This window comes from Oncorhynchus clarkii, chromosome 4 (genome assembly GCF_045791955.1).
Source record: "Oncorhynchus clarkii lewisi isolate Uvic-CL-2024 chromosome 4, UVic_Ocla_1.0, whole genome shotgun sequence".
NCBI classification, from domain to species: domain Eukaryota; kingdom Metazoa; phylum Chordata; class Actinopteri; order Salmoniformes; family Salmonidae; genus Oncorhynchus; species Oncorhynchus clarkii.
The window spans coordinates 52,576,106-52,596,201 of NC_092150.1; the positions used below are offsets into that span (position 1 = coordinate 52,576,106).

Here is a 20,096-nt window from a genome sequence, read left to right on the forward strand (position 1 = left end):
ATATCGTAAGCCCATGACTCAATAACTATGTTTAAAGTCTTTCAAATGGTGTTTGCTCGAGCATGCCTAGAGTACCCGATGGACGGGGATTACACTTTTGCTTCAGCACCTCTCACTAATCAAATGGGCCACATGGTCTAGTGGTAAGACTCTTGGCTCCATGCACATGTGGCTCCCGCTGGAGCATGTGGTTCAGTCCCTGTGTGCTCCCTTTTGACTCTCTCCGATCTCCCACTCTGGTTCACTATCTGTCAATAAAGCACTAAAAACAATACATGGAGAGTGACTCTCCTTTGGGGTGGGGAGAACTGCCCTGCAGGAAGCCTGAGCATTTGCCTACGTTTCCCTGTAAAAATAAAATCCTCAGCAATATACACACAATACCCCATAATGATAAAGCGAAAACAGATTTTTGCAAATTTATTTAAAATAAACACATACCTTAACTCCTCCTGAGTGGCTCAGCGGTCTAAGGCACTGCATTCAAATCAAATTTGATTGGTCACATACCCATAATAACATCTACAGTGAAATGCTTGTGTTCCTACTCCCAACAGTGCAGTAGTATCGAACAATACACACATCTGTGGCGGAGAAGTCCGTCACTGGCCGCGGGCAGCGTTTGGTACACTAACACACACATTCATCGTGCCTCCCTGCTCCGTTGTCACCTACTTTAACAATGTGGGTCGACACACAAGTTAACGTCCCTATCTTAGTACATACATTACACACATTTACATTTTGTAAATGTGTTATTGGTATATTGTATCATGAGAAATGTTTTGCAATATCTGCAATTCATTATGTTTAGCTGAGTGGAAAATGTAGGCTTTGATGAAGGTAATTGCTTAATTAATTAGTGCTGGGTATGTTCTGATGGGAGTGGCTTCCCCTACAAAAGGAGCCTCTCTTTCGGTTCAAGGGGGGAACCATTTTGGAACCATTTTGGATTGAGCTGTTGATGTGGCAGTGTTTTTAGCTGTCCCATAATGGATACTTTGGATGGCAGTACTGTTGTTCTTCCGGATTCACTATGTAAATAAACTATGTAAATAAACACCCACACGCACAGAAGTACTTTTGCGGCTCCGCCATATTTTTATTTGATAGAGGTTAGGTTTTTCAGTTTAGCCTTCTGGCCTACTCTACGTGACAAATCTAATTTTATTGGTCACATACACATGGTTAGCAGATGTTAATGTGAGTGTGGCGAAATGCTTGTGCTTCTAGTTCCAACCATGCAGTAATATCTAACAAGTAATCGAACAATTTCACAACAACTACCTTATACACACAAGTGTAAAGGAATGAATAAGAATATGTACATATAAATATATGGATGAGCGATGGCCGAACGGCATAGGCAAGATGCAGTGATGGTATAGAGGTCGACCGATTTATGATTTTTCAATACTGATTATTGGAGGACCAAATAAAAGCCGATAACGATTAATCTACCGTTTTTAAAAAATGTATTTATTTATCATATATATTATTATTTTTTATAATAATGACAATTACAACAATACTGAATGTACACTTTTTTATTTTAACTTAATATAATACATCAAAATCAATTTAGCCTCAAATAAATAATGAAACATGTTCAATTTGGTTTAAATAATGCAAAAACAAAGTGTTGGAGAAGAAAGAAGTACAGTATGTGCCATGTAAAAAAGCTAACGTGAGAACATATGAAAGCTGTGGTTCATTTTAACATGAGTCTTCAATATTCCCAGGTAAGACGTTTTAGATTGTAGTTATTATAGGACTATTTCTCTCTTCCATGTGTATTCCATATACATTTGACTATTGGATGTTGTTATAGACACTATAGTATTGCCAGTGTAACAGTATAGCTTCCGTCCCTCTCCTCGCCCCTACCTGGGCTCGAACCAGGGACACATCGACAACAGCCACCCTCGAAGCATTGTTACCCATCGCTCCACAAAAGCCCTTGCAGAGCAAGGGGAACAACCACTTCAAGTCTCAGAGCGAGTGTCGTTTGAAACGCTATTAGCGTGCACCCCGCTAACTAGCTTGCCTTTTCACATCGGTTACACCAGCCTAATCTCGGGAGTTGATAGGCTTGAACTCATAAACAGCTCAATGCTTGGAGCGCAGCGAATAGCTGCTGGCAAATGCAGGAAAGTGCTGTTTGAGTACATGCTTACGAGTCTTCTGCTAGACTGCTCTATCATAGACTTAATTAAAACATAACACACAGAAATATGAGCCTTAGTTTCTGAATTTGACCATATTAATGACCTATCATTTTGAAAACAAAACGTTTATTCGTTCAGTGAAATGCGGAACTTTTCCGTATTTTATCTTTAACGGGTGGCATCCCTAAGTCTAAATATTGCTGTTACATTGCACAACCTCCAATGTTCTGTCATAATTATGTACAATTCTGGCAAATGAATTACGGTCTTTGTTAGGAAGAAATGGTGCATATTCCCTGACTCTGCTCTGCTTGCACAGAACGCAAGAGAAGTGACACAATTTCCCTAGTTAAAAGAAATTCATGTTAGTAGGCAATATTAACTAAATATGCCGGTTTAAAAATATGTACTTGTGTAATGATTTTAAAGAAAGGCATTGATGTTTATTGTTAGGTACACATTGGCGCAACGACAGTGCTTTTTTCATGAATGCGCTTGTTAACTCATCACCCGTTTTGGAGAAGTAGACTGTGATTCGATGAAAAATTAACAGGCACCGCATTGATTATATGCAACGCAGGAGAAGCTAGTGTCGTGTCTTTACTATCATTAAATTGAAGACTTAGTTTTTATCAAAGATTCGCTAATTAGTATTACGCGATCAAACTGATTAATCATGTAACTGTAATTAACTAGGAAGTCGGGGCACCAAGGAAAATATTGATTACAAAGTTATAATTTCCCAATATAACCTTTCAGATATTTAATATCTGGTCAATTAGTCTTCGAATTAATGAATTATATACTTTACCTCACGTTAGTCTCATTCCAAACATCGTAAATTGTTGGTTATCTGCACGAACCCAGTCTTCACTGAGTCATCCATACATCAATTGTCTTAAATCATTTATTTATTACTAAGTAATTCACAGAAATGCATAACAAAACAACAAGGTAAATGTGGTTACAAGAAATGATAGGAGAATGTGCCCTTGTGGGCTACACCGGCATGGCGGCTTGTTAGACAAAAGGGAAGTGGGGGTCGACTTAAGTCACGAGTTAATAATTATAACAATTGAAATGCTAATCCTTTACACATGAACGCTCACTCATTCGGGAACAATTGCAACCAATATATATATTTACGCTCAGTGTGTCGTCTTGATCGCTGTTGAGAAGTTTGTTTATTTTGTAGAATTGTCCGTCTCTCTGTCTGCCGTGGTTAGAGGGGATAGTTCAGAGCGACAATCATTCATGTTGTTGTAGAATGAATGTTTCGGCAGTTGTCATTCTTCGCATTCAATGATACCGAATTCCTAGCTGCAGACTAGTAATTAATATCAAAGTTCTTCTGTCGGTATCAATAGTCTAAGAGTTTAACCACGGTATGGTTAAAAGATTCAGCAATGGTCTGCAACCTTCGTCCTCCCGTGATTGAGAGAAACATGGTCTACTTGAGGAATTGGGGTTTTATTCGGAATTGCAGAAAAGGGGCTGTCCCAGCATGCCTGACCATAACTGGGCTCATGGGCGGTCCTCTGATTTAGTTAAACTCAAAAGGGAATTGGAGTTTCCTTCATTAAACAGTCCAAAATCACATTACACAATTTTACAAACAGTATCATACTCACTCATTCATCTTCTACAACAATTAGATGTAAACCTCATATCTGAGGCTATTATCCTTGATGATCTTTTTGGCCTTCCTGTGACATCGGGTGGTGTAGGTGTCCTGGAGGGCAGGTAGTTTGCCCCCGGTGATGCGTTGTGCAGACCTCACTACCCTCTGGAGAGCCTTGCGGTTGTGGGTGGAGCAGTTGCCGTAACAGGCGGTGATAAAGCCCGACAGGATGCGCTCGATTGTGCATCTGTAAAAGTTTGTTTTTGGTGACAAGCCAAATTTCTTCAGCCTCCTGAGGTTGAAGAGGCGCTGTTGCGTCTTCTTCAGCACGCTGTCTGTCTGGGTGGACCATTTCAGTTTGTCTTTGATGTGTTCGCCGAGGGACTGAAAACATTCCAACTTTTCCACTACTGTTCCATCGCTGTGGATAGGGGGGTGATCCCTCTGCTGTTTCCTGAAGTCCACAATCATCTCCTTTTGTTTTGTTGATTGTGAGGTTTTTATCCTGACACCACACACCGAGGGCCCTCGCCTCCTTCCTGTAGGCCGTCTCGTCGTTGTTGGTAATCAAGCCCACCGCTGTAGAGTGTATGGCCACACAGTCGTGGGTGAACAGGGAGTACAGGAGAGGGCTCAGAACGCACCCTTGTGGGGCCCCAGTGTTGAGGATCAGCGGAGTGGAGATGTTGTTACCTACCCTCACCACCTGGGTGTGGCCTGTCAAAGTCCTGGATCCAGTTGCACAGGGCAGGGTCGAGACCCAGGATCTTGAGCTTAATGACGAGTTTGGAGGGTACTATGGTGTTGAATGCTGAGCTGTAGTCAATGAACAGCATTCTTACATAGGTATTCCTCTTGTCCAGATTTGTTAGGGCAGTGTGATTGTGATTGCGTCGTCTGTGGACCTATTATAGCGGTAAGCAAATTGGAGTGGGTGGAGGTGATATGATCCTTGACTAGTCTCTCAAAGCACTTCATGATCATGATGGAAGTGAGTGCTACAGGGCGATAGTTGTTGGGAACAGGAACAATGGTGGCCCTCTTGAAGCATGTGGGAACAGCAGACTGGGATAGGGATTGATTGAATAAACACACCAGCCAGCTGGTCTACGCATGCTCTGAGGACGCTGCTAGGGATTTCGTCTGGGCCGGCAGCCTTGCAAGTGTTAACACGTTTAAATGTTTTACTCACGTCGGCCACGGAGAAGGAGATCTTTTTCTTTTTTTCTATTTGTAATCCGTGGTTGACTGTAGACCCTGCCACATACCTCTCGTGTCTGAGCTGTTGAATTGCGACTCCACTTTGTCTCTATACTGACACTTTGCTTGTTTGATTGACTTACGGGGGGAATAACTACACTTTTTGTATTCGGCCATGTTTCCAGTTGCCTTGCCATAATTAAATGCAGTGGTACGTGCTTTCAGTTTTGCTCAAATGCTGCCATCAAGCCACAGTTTCTGGTTAGGGAAGGTTTTAATAGTCATAGTGGGTACAACATTTCATACACTTCTTTATAAACTCGTTCACCGAGTCAACGTATACGTCAATGTTATTGTCTGAGGCTACCCGGAACATATCCCAGTCCACGTGATCGACGCAATCTTGAAGCGTGGAATCTGATTTTGTCAGACCAGCGTTGGATAGACCTAAGAATAGGGGTGACCTGTTTTTAGTTTCTGCCTATAGGATGGGAGCAACAAGATGGAGTCATGGTCAGATTTGCCAAAAGGAGCGCAGGGGAGGGCCTTGTGTTCATTGCAGAAGTTAGAGTAGCAGTAGTCGAGTGTTTCTCGCTCGTGTACTGCAATTGATATGCAGATTAGAATTTAGGTAGCCTTGTTCTCAGATTAGCTTTGTTAAAATCCCCAGCTACAATAAATGCATCCTCAGGATATATGGTTTCCAGTTTTTGTAAAACTCCAGATAAGTTCCTTGATGGCCATTGGTATCCGCTTGCGGGGGGATATACACCGCTGTGACGATAACCGAGGAGAGTTGGGAGATAATACGGTCGGCATTTGATTGTGAGGAATTATAAGTCAGGTGAGCAAAAGGACTTGATCTCTTGTTTGTTTTAGCTGCCTGTGGATGGTGTTCAACTGATGTGCTGTCTTCGGTAGCAGAAGCAATGGCTGTTGGAACACTTGGATCCCAGCCAGGGTCTGGGGTGAGTGTTCCCATAGGTGCAGGTCTAGGATCAGCTTTCCCTCCCCAATTCAGATCAGCGTCTAGGGGCAACGTCACCCTACACCTCCCACCAAACCTTTTACAGGATGATTTCCTGGATTCCTCAATCAGGATTAAGGGACCTTACTTGGCCCCTAGCTGTGGGTTAATTTTAGCTGCCTGTGGATGGTGTTTTGATATGGCTGTCATGTGGGGAGAATTGAGGAATCTTAAGTCTAGAGGGGAAGCCTGTCATGGGGATCCTCTAGCCCCAAAGAGGATCATCATCATCGCCCTATAGACACACTACACTCACCACCTCCTCTCCACCAACTCCACGCTGGTGGTGTTTCACCTGGGATTGTCATGGCGATCTCTCAAAAGCTTTGGCATTGGTTTGGGAAAATCTTTGATTTTGAACTGACTGCTAAACCCCTCCAAATTTAGCTGGATAACATTTGCTGTGTGAAATACTAAACAGGCTCATAGGCTTACATGCCAGTCACCTGACCTTTGACCTCATGTGTGTGTCACCTCTCTCTCGGCAGCTCCGGCGAAGGTGTGACAGGAGCCAAGCAGACCATGTTCTACGCCGAGGTGTCGGACGAGAACCGCGTGGGCGAGGGCGGAGGCTTGCCTCAGGAGGGGGAGATGATCGAAGTGGTCAAAGTGCCCCTCCATGAGGCCATGACCTTTGCCTATGACGAGAGCATCCCCAAGACCATGGGCGTCATCTTCAGCTTCATCTGGTTCCACAACAACATGTCGCCCAAGTACAAGATCTCCACCAACGTGTAACCCACCCAACCCCGTCCTTGCACTCTTGAGCCTGAGGTAGAAGTTGCAGTTAACAACAGATCTGGGATCAGAAGACCCTAACCCCAAGCCTAATCTTTACTATTAAGGGTATGGAGAAAAATATCTGACCCTGTGTCAGTGGTTAGAGACAACTTCAATCTTCTCCCAACACCTTGCCTCTGACCATTTCCATATAAAATGGCCCCGTGGCAACCATTTTTGTCTTATTACTAACCGTGTTCTTTTTTGGGGGTTTGTCAAATTTTTGATCTTAATTACTTTTCCTCTAAAACTTGCCATATTTACTTTTTGTTGTTTGTAACCTTTTCCTCACAGAGGTCACAAAGATGGCGACATCAGTCTTGTTCAGAGCTGCTCGTCTGTAGTTGATTTGATCACGTTCCAGGAATGCGAAAATGTTGTTTCTTATTCAGTGCCAGAGTTTATCACATATGACGGTCGTTGCTGAGTCTGTTAAATTGCCACAGCTGTTCCAGGCACGCCTTGCTTACTTTCTCTATGATCTACACAGCCTCAAAGCCAGTGTTTCCCATTCTTGTGTCTTGGGGGGGGGGGGGGGGTGTGTGTAACTGCTGGGCTAGAAAAAAAATATGGGTCCCCTCACGTCCAGGACTGGGAGACACTTCTCTAAGCAATAGTTTGATAGTTGGTTGTTTGATCATGTCTAGAAACAAATCAACATTTCAGTTTGCTTAGGCATTTAGATATGTTGTAAGCATTGCATTGAATCCAGGGCTGTCACTACAGTAGTGCGTGCTCTGAGGTCACAAGATATTGTACTTTTGATAGAGGCTTCTTTTAACTACCACAGGAATATCACCTACCTCTACACTGATAAGCTTTATTTCAGTTACTAATGTCACAATACCAGTACCACAACACTCCGTATCACAATACTCAGAGGCATTGTAAAATCGTGATACCACAATACTCATCACGATAATGCGATAATTCTGAGTATCGTGATACTGCGCATTGTGATAACACTAGTAAACACCATATGATTAATTGTGATATTGTGAGAACCTTCTGGTGGACAATTGCTCTCACACTTATACATGTGTGTTAACAGGAAGGCTTCACCGATACTGGCTGAGAACAACAGCGTTTTTATATGTCTCAGACAGTGTTATTTTTTCCTAATGAAGGAAAGTGATGTCGAGCCCCTATGAGCCTCCGTAGAATGAAGCAGGGTCAATGGGAGTTTTGTTTTGGGAAATTGAAAACCTAGCTTGTAATTTTAGCATGCTACTTAACCCAGCTATCTGGGATAGCACCTTGAGCCCATAGTGCTGTTTTGTGATCCCTTTTTGTTTTTTAACCTGACGCAGGGGGAAAGTTTGGTTGATATCTTCTGTGTGGGGCTCGAAGGAAAATGGTTGCTCTTTTTAACTTGGGCCATGTCTCTCAGCTTCACAACAGTTTAATCCTCCCTTTCCCCCATGGCTGTTTTGGCCAGACCACTTCAAGACACCCAGATTTCCACAGAAATCAACAGCAGCAGCTATTCAAGTCTATAGTGGTTTGAAACTAGGGTTGCAAAACATTCCCAGGTTTTTCAGTAAACCTGGATGGAGGATTCCATCCTCAATTATTCCTTCCAGTTTTACTAGAATTCTTTCAAGCGGTATTTCTGAAAAATCTAGGAAATTTGGGAAAGGTTCCGGAATTGTGCAAGAAAGAGCTTAAGACAACAATCACAAAATCACTTGCTTAACGTCTTAGGTCGAACCGTTTTCCCCCTCTCGATGAGGTGACATTCAGGGATCCCCATTCTGCACCTTTTAGCCATAGGCTTTTTAACCCTTGGGTATTGTGCTGATGACATATGTCGTAACATTTCTATGTAGTTTGCCAATATCACAAACTGTCAAAGTCCTAAATGGTTAATTGACAAATCTTCTCAAGAAAAAAATATTTTTGGAGAACATATTAATGCGTGGATTCATGGCCCCTTTCGCTAAAACGTGGTAAAGAACATTGGTAATATACTGAACAAAAATATAAACGCAACATGCAATAATTTCAGATTTTACTGAGTTACAGTTCATATAAAGAATTCCGACACTTGAAATTAATTCATTAAGCCCTAATCTATGGATTTCACATGATTGGGAATACAAATATGCATTTGTTGGTACCTTTAAAAAAAAAAGTAGGGGTGTGGATCAGAAAACCAGTTAGTACCTGGTGTGGCCACCATTTGCCTCATGCAGCACGACACATCTCCTTCGCATAGAGTTGATCAGGCCGTTGATTGTGGCCTGTGGAATGTTGTCCCACTACTCTTCAAGGGTTGTGCGAAGTTGCTGGATACTGGTGGGAACTGGAACACGCTGTCTTGCAGGTCGATCCCAAACATGCTCAATGGACAAACATGCCCATGGACAAACTGGGACATTTTCAGCTTCCAGGAATTGTATACAGATCCTTGCAACATGAGGCTGTGTATTATCATGCTTATTGTGACAGATGAATGGCACAACAATGGGCCTCCAGGATTTGGTATGCATTCAAATTGCCATCGGGTTAACTGCCTACCCATAACTTGTATTCTCCTTAACACAAGGTGTGCCTGTGTAATTGTTTTATTTGATTTAACTTGGCAAGTCAGTTAAGTACAAATTCTTATTTACAATGACTGCCTACCGGGGAACAGTGTTTTTTTTTTTTTGCCTTGTCAGCTTGGGGATTCGATCTAGCAACCTTTTGGTTACTGGCCCAATGCTCTAACCACTAGGCTACCTGCTGTCCCGTAATTATTATGCTGTCAGCTTCTTGAAATGCTACATCTGTCAGGTGGATGAGTTATCTTGGCAAATGAGAAATGCTCACTAACAGGGATGTAAACAAATATTTGTAAACAACATTTGAGAGAAATAAGGTTTTTGTGCAAATTGAACTTTTCTGGGATGTTTTATTTTAGCTCATGGGACCAGCACTTTACATGTTGCGTTTATATTTTTGGTGTGTACACACACACACACACACACACACAGTGCACTCGGAAAGTATTCAGACCCCTTCACCTTTTCCACATTTTGTTATTAAATCATTTTTTGTCCCTCATCAATCTACACACAATACCCTTTACATAAGTATTCCGACTCTGTACTCTAGGACGTCTTGATGGTTCCGAAAGTCTAAAATGTAAGAATGATGGAGGCAACTGTGTTCTTGGACCTTCAATGTTGCAGAAATGTTTTGGTGCCCTTCCCCAGATCTGTGCCTCGACACAATCCTCTTTCAGAACTTTACAGAAAATTCCTTCGACCTCATGGCTTGGTTTTTGCTCTGACATGCGCTGTCAACTGTAGGATCTTATATAGACCAGTAAGTTGTGTGCCTTTCCAAATCATGTCCAATCAAGTTGTAGAAACATCTCAAGGATGATCAATGGAAACAGGATGAGCTCAAGTTAGTCTCATAGCAAAAGGTCTGAATACTTAAGTAAATAAGCTATTTGTTTTTTATTTTTAATACATTTGCAAAAACCTGTTTGCGCTTTGTCATTATGGGCTTTGTTTGTAGATTGCTGAGAATTGCTTTTAGAATAAGGCTGTAATGTAACAATGTGCAAAAGTCTAGGTCTGAATACTGTGTGTGTGTGTGTGGTGTGTGTGTGTGTGTATATATATATAAAGTGTTAAACAAATACGTATATTTTATATTTGAGATTCTTCGAAGTAGCTACCCTTTACCTTGACGGCTTTGCACACTTTTTGCATTCTCTCAACCAGCTTCACCTAGAATGCTTTACCAAACGTCTTGAAGGAGTTCCCACATATGTTGAGCACTTGTTTGCTGCAATCCAACTCATCCCAAACCATCTCAATTGGGATGAGGTCGGGTGATTGTGGAGGCCATGTCATCTGATGCAGCACTCATCACTCTCCTTGGTCAAATAGCCCTTACACAGCTTGGAGGTGTGTTGGGTCATTGTCCTGTTGAAAAACAAGTGATAGTCCCCACTAAGCGCAAACCAGATGGGATGGCCTATTGCTGCAGAATGCTGTGGTAGCCATGCTGGTTAAGTGTGCCTTGAATTCTAAATAAATCACTGTCACCAGCAAAGCACCATCACACCTCTTCCTCCATGCTTCACGGTGGGAACCACACGTTTTATTTATTTTTATTTCACCTTTATTTAACCAGGTAGGCAAGTTGAGAACAAGTTATCATTTACAATTGCGACCTGGCCAAGATAAAGCAAAGCAGTTCGACACTTACAACGACAGAGTTACACATGGAGTAAAACAAACATACAGTCAATAATACAGTATAAACAAGTCTATATATACGATGTGAGCAAATGAGGTGAGATAAGGGAGGTAAAGGCAAAAAAAAGGCCATGGTGGCAAAGTAAATACAATATAGCAAGTAAAACATTGGAATGGTAGATTTTCAGTGGAAGAATGTGCAAAGTAGAAATAAAAATAATGGGGTGCAAAGGAGCAAAATAAATAAAATAAATACAGTAGGGAAAGAGGTAGTTGTTTGGGCTAAATTATAGGTGGGCTATGTACAGGTGCAGTAATCTGTGAGCTGCCCTGACAGTTGGTGCTTAAAGCTAGTGAGGGAGATAAGTGTTTCCAGTTTCAGAGATTTTTGTAGTTCGTTCCAGTCATTGGCAACAGAGAACTGGGAGGAGAGGAGGCCAAAGAAAGAATTGGTTTTGGGGGTGACCAGAGAGATATACCTACTGGAGCGCGTGCTAAAGTTGGGTGATGCTATGGTGACCAGCGAGCTGAGATAAGGGGGGACTTTACCTAGCAGGGTCTTGTAGATGACATGGAGCCAGTGGGCTTGGCAACGAGTATGAAGCGAGGGACAGCCAACGAGAGCGTACAGGTTGCAATGGTGGGTAGTATATGGGGCTTTGGTGACAAAATGGATTGCACTGTGATAGACTGCATCCAATTTGTTGAGTAGGGTATTGGAGGCTATTTTGTAAATGACATCGCCGAAGTCGAGGATTGGTAGGATGGTCAGTTTTACAAGGGTATGTTTGGCAGCATGAGTAAAGGATGCTTTGTTGCGAAATAGGAAGCCAAATCTAGATTTAACTTTGGATTGGTGATGTTTGTTGTGGGTCTGGAAGGAGAGTTTACAGTCTAACCAGACACCTAGGTATTTGTAGGTGTCCACGTATTCTAAGTCAGAGCCGTCAAGAGTAGTGATGTTGGACAGGCGGGGAGGTGCAGGCAGCGATCAGTTGAAGAGCATGCATTTAGTTTTACTTGTATTTAAGTGCAATTGGAGGCCGCAAAAGGAGAGTTGGATGGCATTGAAGCTTGCCTGGAGGGTTGTTAACAGTGTCCAAAGAAGGGCCAGAAGTATACAGAATGGTGTCGTCTGCGTAGAGGTGGATCAGAGACTCACCAGCAGCAAGAGCGACATCCTTGATGTATACAGAGAAGAGAGTCGGTCCAAAAATTGAACCCTGTGGCACCCCCATAGAGACTGCCAGAGGTCCGGACAGCAGACCCTCCGATTTGACACACTGAACTCTATCAGAGAAGTAGTTGGTGAACCAGGCGAGACAATCATTTGAGAAACCAAGGCTGTCGGGTCTGCCGATGAGGATGTGGTGATTGACCGAGTTGAACGCCTTGGCCAGATCAATGAATACGGCTGCACAGTAATGTTTCTTATCGTTTCTTATCGATATCGTTTAGGACCTTGAGCGTGGCTGAGGTACACCCATGACCAGCTCTGAAACCAGATTGCATAGCAGAGAAGGTATGGTGAGATTCGAAATGGTCGGTAATCTGTTTGTTGACTTGGCTTTCGAAGACCTTAGAAAGGCAGGGTAGGATAGATATAGGTCTGTAGCAGTTTGGGTCAAGAGTGTTCCCCCCTTTGAAGAGGGGGATGACCACAGCTGCTTTCCAATCCAATGAGATCAATATCCTTCCAGGATACCCCGGCCAGGTCGATTAGAAAGGCCTGCTCGCTGAAGTGTTTCAGGGAGCGTTTGACAGTGATGAGTGGAGGTCGTTTGACCACTGACCCATTACGGATGCAGGCAATGAGGCTGAGATCTTGGTTGAAGACAGCAGAGGTGTATTTATAGGGCAAGTTGGTTAGGATGATATCTATGAGGGTGCCCGTGTTTAAGGCTTTTGGGAGGTACCTGGTAGGTTCATTGATAATTTGTGTGAGATTGAGGGCATCAAGTTTAGATTGTAGGATGGCTGGGGTGTTAAGCATGTTCCAGTTTAGGTCGCCTAGCAGCACGAGCTCTGAAGATAGATGGGGGGCAATCAGTTCACATATGGTGTCCAGAGCACAGCTGGGGGCAGAGTGTGGTCTGTAGCAGGCGGCAACGGTGAGAGACTTGTTTTTAGAGAGGTGGATTTAAAAAAAGTTCAAATTGTTCAAAAAGTTCAAATTGTTTGGGTACAGACCTGGATAGTAGGACAGAACTCTGCAGGCTATCTTTGCAGTTGATTGCAACACTGCCCCCTTTGGCAGTTCTATCTTGTCTGAAAATGTTGTAGTTTGGGATGAAAATGTCAGAATTTTTGGTGGTCTTCCTACATGCGGAGATCGTCCTCACAAAGACACGGCGGTTGGAACCAATAATCTCAAATTTGGACAGATTTCCACCGGTCTAATGTCCATTGCTCGTGTTTCTTGTCTCAAGCAAGTCTCTTCTTATTATTGGTGGTGTTTAGTAGTGGTTTATTTGCAGCAATTTGACCATGAAGTCCTGATTTACACAGTCTCCTCTGAACAGTTGATGTTGAGATGTGTCTGTTACTTGAACTCTGAAGCATTTATTTGGGCTGCAATTTCTGAGGATGGTAACTCTAATGAACGTATCCTCTGCAGCAGAGGTAACTCTGGGTCTTCCTTTTCTGTGGCAGGCTTCATGAGAGCCAGTGTCATCATGGAGTGTGATGGTTCTTGTGACTGGACTTGAAGAAACTTTCAAAGTTCTTTACATTTTCCGGATTGACTGTCCTTCATGTTTTAAAGTAATGATGGACTGTTTCTCTTTGCTTTTTTTTAGCTGTTCTTGGCATAATATGGACTTGGTCTTTTACCAAATAGGGCTATCTTCTGTATACCACCCTACTGAATCACAGCACAACGGATTTGCTCAAAAGCATGAAGGAAAGAAATTCCACAAATTAATTTTTAACAAGGCACACTTGTTAACCTGTTTGGGTACAGACCTGGATAGTAGGACAGAACTCTGCAGGCTATCTTTGCAGTTGATTGCAACACTGCCCCCTTTGGCAGTTCTATCTTGTCTGAAAATGTTGTAGTTTGGGATGAAAATGTCAGAATTTTTGGTGGTCTTCCTACATGCGGAGATCGTCCTCACAAAGACACGGCGGTTGGAACCAATAATCTCAAATTTGGACAGATTTCCACCGGTCTAATGTCCATTGCTCGTGTTTCTTGTCTCAAGCAAGTCTCTTCTTATTATTGGTGGTGTTTAGTAGTGGTTTATTTGCAGCAATTTGACCATGAAGTCCTGATTTACACAGTCTCCTCTGAACAGTTGATGTTGAGATGTGTCTGTTACTTGAACTCTGAAGCATTTATTTGGGCTGCAATTTCTGAGGATGGTAACTCTAATGAACGTATCCTCTGCAGCAGAGGTAACTCTGGGTCTTCCTTTTCTGTGGCAGGCTTCATGAGAGCCAGTGTCATCATGGAGTGTGATGGTTCTTGTGACTGGACTTGAAGAAACTTTCAAAGTTCTTTACATTTTCCGGATTGACTGTCCTTCATGTTTTAAAGTAATGATGGACTGTTTCTCTTTGCTTTTTTTTAGCTGTTCTTGGCATAATATGGACTTGGTCTTTTACCAAATAGGGCTATCTTCTGTATACCACCCTACTGAATCACAGCACAACGGATTTGCTCAAAAGCATGAAGGAAAGAAATTCCACAAATTAATTTTTAACAAGGCACACTTGTTAACCTGTTTGGGCGCATGAACCGCTAGCAGGACACCTACGACAACATTTGGTGAAATTGCATAGCGCGAAATTCAAAATACAAAATTTTTTATATTAAACATTCTTGAAAATACAGGTGTCATACATCATTTAAAAGCTTCATTTGTTAATCCAACCGCGGCGAAAGCATACCATGCGATTATCTGAGGACAGCGCCCCACATCAAAATACTTTTTCAGCCAGCACAGGCATCACAATCACAAATAGCGATTAAATAAATCAGTTACCTTTGAAGATCTTCCTCTGTTTCCCAAGGGTCCCTGCTACACAATGAATGGTCGTCGCCAATGATCTCTAATCAACTCATTCAACATGCATACAAACAAATCCAAAAAGTTACCTGTAAAGTTCATCCAAACAAGTCAAATGATGTTTCAAATTAATCCTCAGGTACTCTAATATCTAAATAAACTATAATATTTAAGACAGAGAATAGTATGTTCAATAGGGAACATAAATAACGAAGAGTGCGCACCTCATTCACGCACCAACAAGACTACTTTTCTAATGAGACACCTTGGAAAAACTACAACTACTTGCTCATTTTTCAAACAAGCCTGAAACCCTTTCTAGTGACTTTTGACATCTAGTGGAAGCCATAAGAACTGCAATCTGGGTCCTATCTATTTGTATTTCCCATAGGCTAGCATTGAAATGGCCTGTGACCTCAAAATAAATTATTTCTGGGTGTATTTTCCTCGGATTTCCGCCTGCCATATCAGTTCTGTTATACTCACAGACATTAGTTTAACAGTTTAAGAGACTTCAGAGTGTTTTCTATCCAAGTATATGCATATCCTAGCTTCTGGGCCTGAGTAACAGGCAGTTTACTTTGGACACGTCAGTCATCTGAAATTCCGAATAATGACCAGTATGCTACTGAAGAATTTAAATGCATTCCAGGTGACTACCTCATGAAGCTTGTTGAAAGAATGCCACGAGTGTGCAAAGTTCTCATCAAAGCAAAGGGTGTCTACTTTGACGAATCTCAAATATAAAATATATTTTGATTTAACACTGTTTTTGGTTACTACATGATTCCATATGTTCCATAGTTTTGATGTCTTCACTATTTATTCTACAATGTAGAAAATAGTCAAAAATAAAAACCCTTGAGTAGGTGTCCAAACTTTTAACTTGTACTGTGTGTATATACAGTGCCTTGCGAAAGTATTCGGCCCCCTTGAACTTTGCGACCTTTTGCCACATTTCAGGCTTCAAACATAAAGATATACAACTGTATTTTTTTGTGAAGAATCAACAACAAGTGGGACACAATCATGAAGTGGAACGACATTTATTGGATATTTCAAACTTTTTTAACAAATCAAAAACTGAAAAATTGGGCGTGCAAAATTATTCAGCCCCCTTAAGTTAATACTTTGTAGCGCCACCTTTTGCTGCGATTACAGCTGTAAGTCGCTTGGGGTATGTCACTATCAGTTTTGCACATCGAGAGACTGACATTTTTTCCCATTCCTCCTTGCAAAACAGTTCGAGCTCAGTGAGGTTGGATGGAGAGCATTTGTGAACAGCAGTTTTCAGTTCTTTCCACAGATTCTCGATTGGATTCAGGTCTGGACTTTGACTTGACCATTCTAACACCTGGATATGTTTATTTTTGAACCATTCCATTGTAGATTTTGCTTTATGTTTTGGATCATTGTCTTGTTGGAAGACAAATCTCCGTCCCAGTCTCAGGTCTTTTGCAGACTCCATCAGGTTTTCTTCCAGAATGGTCCTGTATTTGGCTCCATCCATCTTCCCATCAATTTGAACCATCTTCCCTGTCCCTGCTGAAGAAAAGCAGGCCCAAACCATGATGCTGCCACCACCATGTTTGACAGTGGGGATGGTGTGTTCAGCTGTGTTGCTTTTACGCCAAACATAACGTTTTGCATTGTTGCCAAAAAGTTCAATTTTGGTTTCATCTGACCAGAGCACCTTCTTCCACATGTTTGGTGTGTCTCCCAGGTGGCTTGTGGCAAACTTTAAACAACACTTTTTATGGATATCTTTAAGAAATGGCTTTCTTCTTGCCACTCTTCCATAAAGGCCAGATTTGTGCAATATACGACTGATTGTTGTCCTATGGACAGAGTCTCCCACCTCAGGTGTAGATCTCTGCAGTTCATCCAGAGTGATCATGGGCCTCTTGGCTGCATCTCTGATCAGTCTTCTCCTTGTATGAGCTGAAAGTTTAGAGGGACGGCCAGGTCTTGGTAGATTTGCAGTGGTCTGATACCCCTTCCTATTCAATATTATTGCTTGCACAGTGCTCCTTGGGATGTTTAAAGCTTGGGAAATCTTTTTTGTATCCAAATCCGGCTTTAAACTTCTTCACAACAGTATCTCGGACCTGCCTGGCGTGTTCCTTGTTCTTCATGATGCTCTCAGCGCTTTTAACGGACCTCTGAGACTATCACAGTGCAGGTGCATTTATACGGAGACTTGATTACACACACAGGTGGATTGTATTTATCATCATTAGTCATTTAGGTCAACATTGGATCATTCAGAGATCCTCACTGAACTTCTGGAGAGAGTTTGCTGCACTGAAAGTAAAGGGGCTGAATAATTTTGCACGCCCAATTTTTCAGTTTTTGATTTGTTAAAAAAGTTTGAAATATCCAATAAATGTCGTTCCACTTCATGATTGTGTCCCACTTGTTGATTCTTCACAAACAAATACAGTTTTATATCTTTGTTTGAAGCCTGAAATGTGGCAAAAGGTCGCAAAGTTCAAGGGGGCCGAATACTTTCGCAAGGCACTGTATACAGTTGAAGTCGGAAGTTTACATACACCTTAGCCAAATACATTTCAACTCAATTTTTTATCATTTCTGACATTTAATCCTAGTAAAAAATCCCTGTTTTAGATCAGTTAGATTCACCACTTTATTTTAAGAATGTGAAATGTCAGAATAATAGTGGAGAGTGATTTATTTCTGCTTTTATTTCTTTCATCACATTCCCAGTGGGTCAGAAGTTTACGTACACTCAATTAGTATTTGGTAGAATTGCCTTTAAATTGTTTAACTTGGGTCAAATATTTTGGGTAGCCTTCCACAAGCTTCCCACAATAGGTTAGGTGAATTTTGTCCCATTCCTCCTGACAGAGCTGGTGTAACTGAGTCAGGTTTGTAGGCCTCCTTGCTCGCACACACTTATTCAGTTCTGCCCACAAATCTTCTATAAGATTGAGGTCAGGGCTTTGTGATGGCAACTCCAATACCTTGACTTTGTTGTCCTTAAGCCATTTTGCCTCAACTTTGGAAGTATGTTTGGGGTCATTGTCCATTTGGAAGACCCATTTGTGATCAAGCTTTAACTTCCTGACTGATGTCTTGATGTTGCTTCAATATATCCACATAATTGTCAACCTCATGATGCCATCTATTTTGTGAAGTGCACCAGTCCCTCCTGCAGCAAAGCACCCCCACAACATGATGCTGCCACCCCCGTGCTTCACGGTTGGTATGGTGTTCTTCGGCTTGCAAGCCTTCCCCTTTTTCCTCCAAACATAACAATAGTCATTATAGCCAAACAGTTATATTTTTGTTTCATCAGACCAGAGGACATTTCTCCAAAAAGTACTGTCTTTGTACTCAAATGATGTCAATTAGCCTACCAGATGCTTCTAACGCCATGACATAATTTTCTGGGATTTTCCAAGCTGTTTAAAGGCACAGTCAATTTAGTGTATGTAAACTTCTGGCCCACTGGAATTGTGATACAGTGAAATAATCTGTAAACAATTGTTGGAAAAATGACTTGTGTCATGCACAAAGTAGATGTCTTAACCGACTTGCCAAAACTATAGTTTGTTAACAAGAAATGTGTGGAGTGGTTGAAAAACTAGTTTTAATGACTCCAACCTAAGTGTCGGTAAACTTTGGACTTCATCTGTAGATATTCAGTCCATTCAGAAAGTTTTTAGACCCCCTGACTTTTTCCACATTTTGTTATCATACAGCCTTATTCTGAAATGGACAATAAAAAAATACAAATTCTCATCAATCTACACACATAATGACAAAGCAGAAATCGGTTGTTTGAAATGTTTGAACATTTATTAAATATGTCCCTTTACTCAGTACTTTGTTGAAGCACCTTTGGCAGAGATTACAGTATTTAGTCCTCTTGGGTATGACGCTACAAGCTTGTCACACCTGTATTTGGGGACTTTCTCCTATTCTTTTCTACAAAGAAGCGTCGCAGCACAGCTTTTTTCGGGTCTCCAGAGATGTTCGATCAGGTTGAAGTCCGGGCTTTGGCTGTACCACTCAAGGACATTCGGAGACTTGTCCCAAAGCCACTACTACATTATCTTGGCTGTATGCTTAAGGTCATTATCCTGTTGGAGGGAGAACCTTGGCCCCAGTCTGAGCTCCTAAAGGCGCTCTGGAGCAGGTTTTCATCAAGGATCTCTGTATTTTTCTCCGTTCATCTTTCCCTCCATCCTGACTAGTCTCCCAGTCCCTGCCACTGAAAAACTTCACGACAGCATGATGCTGCCACCATCATGCTTAACTGCAGGGATGGTGCCAGGTTTCCTCCAGACTTGACACCTGGCATTCAGGCCAAAGAGTTCAATCTTGGTTTCATCAGACCAGAGAATCTTGTTTATCATGGTCTGAGTGTCCTTAATGGCAAACTCCAAGCGGGCTGTCATGTGCCTTTTACTTCTGTCTGGTCATTCTACCATAAATGCCTATTGGTGAAGTGCTGCAGAGATGGTTGTCCTTCTGGAAGGTTCTCCCATCTCCACAGAGGAACTGTGGTGCTCTGTCAGTGACATTCGGGTTCTTGGTCACCTCTCTGACCAAGTCCCTTCTCCCCCGATTGCTCAGTTTAGCCGGGCAGCCAGCTCTAGGGGGAGTCTTGGTGTTTGAAACCTCTTCCATTGAAGAATGATGGAGGCCACTGTGTTCTGGGGGACCTCCAATGCTACATAAATGTTTTGGTACCCTTCCCCAGATCTGTGCCTCAACACAATCCTGTCTAGGATCTCTACAGACAACTCCTTCAACCTCATGGCTTGGTTTTTGCTCTGACATGCACTATCAACTGTGGGACCTTACACCTTACAGGTGTGTTCCTTTCCAAGTCATGTCCAATCAATTGCATTTACAACAGGTGTACTCCAATCAAGTTGTAGAAACATCTTAAGGATGCTCAATGGAAATAGGATGCACCTGAGCTCAATTTCGAGTCTCAAAGCAAAGGGTCTGAATATTTATGTAAAGAAGGTATTTCTGTTTTTTATTTTTAATACGTTCGCAAACATTTCTAAACCTGTTTTCCATTTTTCATTATGGTGCTTTGTGTGTAGATTGAGG

The 20,096-nt window shown here is 42.1% G+C and overlaps 1 protein-coding gene across 1 annotated transcript in view; it reads left to right on the top strand.

The window, feature by feature from the left end:
- Positions 1-11,248, top strand: part of LOC139406935 (uridine diphosphate glucose pyrophosphatase NUDT14-like) — a 54,468-nt gene extending 43,220 nt beyond the window's left edge. Inside the window, exon 5 of the mRNA XM_071150100.1 lies at positions 6,505-11,248. Coding sequence (XP_071006201.1) covers positions 6,505-6,754 — 250 coding nt within the window. The 3' untranslated portion in view covers positions 6,755-11,248. The remainder of the gene's footprint in view (positions 1-6,504) is intronic.
- The last annotated feature ends 8,848 nt before the right edge of the window (positions 11,249-20,096 follow it).